Source organism: Morus notabilis, unplaced genomic scaffold (assembly GCF_000414095.1).
Source record: "Morus notabilis unplaced genomic scaffold, ASM41409v2 Scaffold255, whole genome shotgun sequence".
NCBI classification, from domain to species: domain Eukaryota; kingdom Viridiplantae; phylum Streptophyta; class Magnoliopsida; order Rosales; family Moraceae; genus Morus; species Morus notabilis.
In genome coordinates this window covers 153,844-158,092 of record NW_010365473.1, presented here as the reverse complement: position 1 = coordinate 158,092, position 4,249 = coordinate 153,844, and the positions used below count along the sequence as shown (strand labels likewise).

At 39.4% G+C, this 4,249-nt stretch overlaps 1 protein-coding gene across 1 annotated transcript in view; it reads left to right on the top strand.

Annotated features, from left to right (window-relative positions):
• LOC112093570 (outer envelope pore protein 16-4, chloroplastic) overlaps positions 1–3,812 on the top strand; it is a 16,165-nt gene extending 12,353 nt beyond the window's left edge. The window contains exon 6 of the mRNA XM_024172265.1: positions 3,342–3,812. Within this exon, the coding sequence (XP_024028033.1) occupies positions 3,342–3,476 (135 nt within the window). The 3' untranslated portion in view covers positions 3,477–3,812. The remainder of the gene's footprint in view (positions 1–3,341) is intronic.
• The last annotated feature ends 437 nt before the right edge of the window (positions 3,813–4,249 follow it).

The window sequence follows — 4,249 nt, the reverse complement described above, 5'->3', positions numbered from 1 at the left end:
CCACTTAATTTAGCATTGCCAATCATCTTCCCAGAGGCCATGTCCTGAAATTCACAGTAAGATGGAAAGAAATTAGCATGACAGTTTTGGTCAAGAGTTAATTTACTGACTGACAGTAAATTGCATGACAATTTTGGAACATGTAACACATCTTTTAGTGTTAAACATGGAGAAATTTTGATGGAACCCGTTCCTGCTATGGCTGAAAACGAACCATCAGCCACTTGAATTTTTTTATTTCCTGCACAAGGGCTGTAAGTGGAAAATAAATGGGAACAACTGGTCATATGATCTGTGGCACCAGAATCTATGATCCATGGGCTAGAAATATTTGAGGAAGTGAGGGCAGAAGGAGCTTGATTACCTTGGTGAGCATAAGAGGTAGAAGGAGAATTAGAAATTTGTGGAGACTTAAAGAGTTTGAGAAGATGCTCAATTTGTTCCTTGGTGAATGGTGGCTCTGGAGTAGTCTCAGTCACAATGTTTAACGCCTTGCCTCCCTCCTGTTTCTTCTTCCAATTTGGCTGCCAATTAGGTGGTTTCCCATGAAGCTTCCAGCAGGAAACTTTGGTGTGCCAGTGCCGTTTGCAGTGGTCACACCACGGCTTCTTTTTCTTGTCTTGGTCACCCTCATTGCCACGGACTGCTGAGGCTGAATTTTCAGGCTCTACTGGTGGCAAGAATGAACCAGTCATGACTCTCTTTCGTCCTTCTTCTTGCCTAAGTTCAGAAAAAACTTCACAGATTATAGGAAGAGGACGTCTGCCTAGAACACACCCTTTAACATCGTCAAATCCTGCATTAACCCCTGCTAAAAACATAAAAACACGATCAATTTCTTCCCTTTTTTTAAACCTAGCAAGGTCTTTGGGATTCTCCGATTCGTCATTATAGCAGAGGTCTAATTCCTGCCAAAGTGCCAACATCCTGTTGTAATACGTAGTGATATCTGCCCCCCCTGCTTGGAATTCAGCAGCCGAGTTTTCAATTCAAAGGCTTATGAAAAATTTTCCAGGTCCGAGTAGGTTTCACACACGGCCTCCCATACTTCTTGGGCTGACATGAACAGATATGGCTTCCAGATTGATTCCTCCATGGAATTGAGAAGCCATGTAGTGATGAGTGAATTTTCAGACCTTCACTTTCGGAATGAAGGGTCAGAATCCTTCGGCTTTGGTTCCTCCCCTGTAAGAAACCCTAGTTTTCCTCGGCCATCTATGGCTAGTTTTACTGATTGGGCCCATTCTAGAAAATTCATTCCATTCAATCGTACGGTAGTAATTTGAATGGAAGCATTAGGGTTGAAATCAACATTATTAGAAGAGGCAGAGGGTACGGTTTGGGTTGAAGGAAGGTTTTCTGGATTCTTGGCCATGGCGAACAGAGATAAAGTCCTAAACCAAGCTTTGATACCATGTAAGTTTCTGAGGAAAAATATAACTCCTTTCTTGATTTAATTGGTACAAAACTGGAGTATAAATAGGTTACAAAAGACCTAGGTCCCGTGGCTAACAGAATCGGGAAACTAGGAACCCTAATAGGATAGAGAAACTATCCTCAAGATATTCCTAGGATCTTTCTTAAAAAATAGGAACTGTCCCCTAAACTAGGAAAGATATGCGACATCTCCTAATTTAAATAATATCTCCTGATTAATTAGTTCATCTCAAACGTGCGTAGAGAACCCATTAACTCATCAAGTTTCATGGTTCGAATATCCTTGGCTTCCTCGATTGCAGTCACCTTGTAAGCAAACCTCTGTGGTAGAGACCTCAAAGCCTTTCTCACAAGTTTCTCCTCTGATATTTTCTCACCAAGAGCAAATGCATCATTGGCTATATCACAATTTTGAATTGAACACAGAGATTGTTTCATGTTCTTGCATCCAAAGATTCTCAAACCTTGTAGTAAGGATTTAAAGTTTTGAAAGCCTCACGGCAGCCGTGCCTTCATGAGCCATTTGCAGTATCTCCAATGCATCCTTGGATGTTTCACACGTTGAAATAAGCTTGAATTGACTCGCATCTACCCCGTTGAAAATGGCATTCAGCGCTCTAGAATTGTTGTTTGCCAAATTGTCCTCTTCGGTTGACCATGTAATTTTGGGCTTCAATATCTCCTTCCCCTCAGAATCCCTTGTCACGGGATGCTCCCAACTAGTCAAGACAGCCCGCCAAGCCTTTTTATCGATAGCTTTGATGAACGCCTTCATACGTGCTTTCCAATAGGAATAGTTTGAACCATTTAGAAGTGGAGGACGTGAAACTGAGCCGCCTTCTTTCAAGAAATCCATACCTGCTGTAACAGACAAAATCCCAAAATCTCACCAAACAAACGGTTAGTGAACCAACCGCTCTGATACCAATTGAAAGGTTCGTTTTAGTTACTGGTGTTATAGAAAGTATTACAACACTTTACTGTAACACTGTTATAACATAAACTTTGAAAATAAACCAGCAAATTAGAAATGCAGGAAACTAAATGTAGAAACGTAAAGAACACCAGAAAATGGTATCGCAGTTTGGTGCGCACACCTACTCTGCGGGGCCATGCCCAGATAGTGATCAATCCACTAAGTTTCAAAGATTACAAATGACCGAACGGTCTTACACACTCAACGACTCCCTCCTTGACGATGTGGCCGTTGCCTGGAATCTCCTTAGAACGCTTGATCAGCGAGCACCACTCGACTTGATAGTTTCCTCCCGAAACTAAAGAAATCTTCTCCCGAAGAACCAATTCAAAAGTGTTCTCACAAAATGTCACAACACATCAAGCGACTCTTAACATTACAATCTCATTCTCACGTGAACATCCACAACCTTTTGTTTTCAGCACTCTGTCACACAAAATACGTTCAGCACACACACAGTTTCTGCCGTCTCACTCTCATTCAAAAAACCTCTACAAGCTTAAAGATTATCCCACCATTCATCCTTCAAGTCAACTCTTCACTCCTTGTAATCAAATCAATTCATTTGCTGTGCCACCAAAACTTTCCTTAAGAGGCTCCCTATTTATTGTGCCAGCCAAGCTTACCACCAAATTACAACTAATCTGCCTAAAATAGTTTTTCAACTAATTTGTCAAAAATAAGCCAATTACAAAATACACTAACAACTAGTAGGTTTTTGATTCTTCAATGTTTCGTTTGTTTTAACTCACCAGTCAGGAGATGGCGCGCCAAGCTGTAAGCATATGTATGTTTGTGTCTGTGAATATGTATTTTCATGCCTATTAGAGAAGAACCATCCAAAGATTTTGAATAACATTGTTATATATGCATACTGCATCGAAAGATATCCTGCTGACTGGTGGAATTGTTAATTTTCTTCTAAAAGGTGAACTCTCTAGTTGCGGGTGCGGCAGCGGGGGCAGCTGTTGCTGCTAGCACACGAAGCTGGAATCAAGTCGTGGGGACAACTTGTTTAGTTTCTGTCTTATGCACTGCAGCTGACTACTTCAAACAAGTTTGACATGCCTCTAGGCGGTGTACCCAAAGGTCCTCTCATTCTCAGCTTGTTATACATCAAACACCAGTCTAGATCTCATTCATTCATTGTTTATTTTTTATCTTGGCTGGATTTCTCATAAGGAAAATATGTGGTAGAATAGAAACATTTTCTTTCTTCTTCAAGTCTCAAAGTCGCTTTATTTTACTACAACTGGAATGAGCTCATTATTCTTGAACCGTTTGTGTAATGGGTTCATTGAAGAAATTCTCTTAGCTTTTTTTCCCCTTAGACATGTAGGAAATTTGGTGATGAAGACTTGAAACATGTAGAAATTACGCTTTCCTTAATGCGTTATTTGTCCCCTCTCTTCTTGAGATTGCTTAAGAGTTTGAACTGCAAATCGCTTTCAGGATATGATAAGCCTTTCAAAGTGTTTTTGCACTAAGCAAAAGTGAAGAAAACACAGAAAACAGAGAACGTTTTTTTTTTTTTTTTTTCTTCTGGGAAGGAGAAGAGAATGAATTTTTAGGATATCTCTTTCTGAAAACGTGTGCTCTATTTATAATTTTAATGGCAATCTTTAGTTACACCTGTTAGAGAAACTGCTACTCAATCAAAAAGGTTATATCCTTTCAGTTAATTTAAAATTCAAAAAATACATTGTTTCTGAAAGGTTGTAACCTTTCAGAAACAAAAAACAAATTAATTTATTTTTTGAAATCTGAATTTTTTTTAAAAAATTATTATTTTAAGCAGTATTCTCTACTGGCTCCACTTGTTACGTTTAAGTCAAT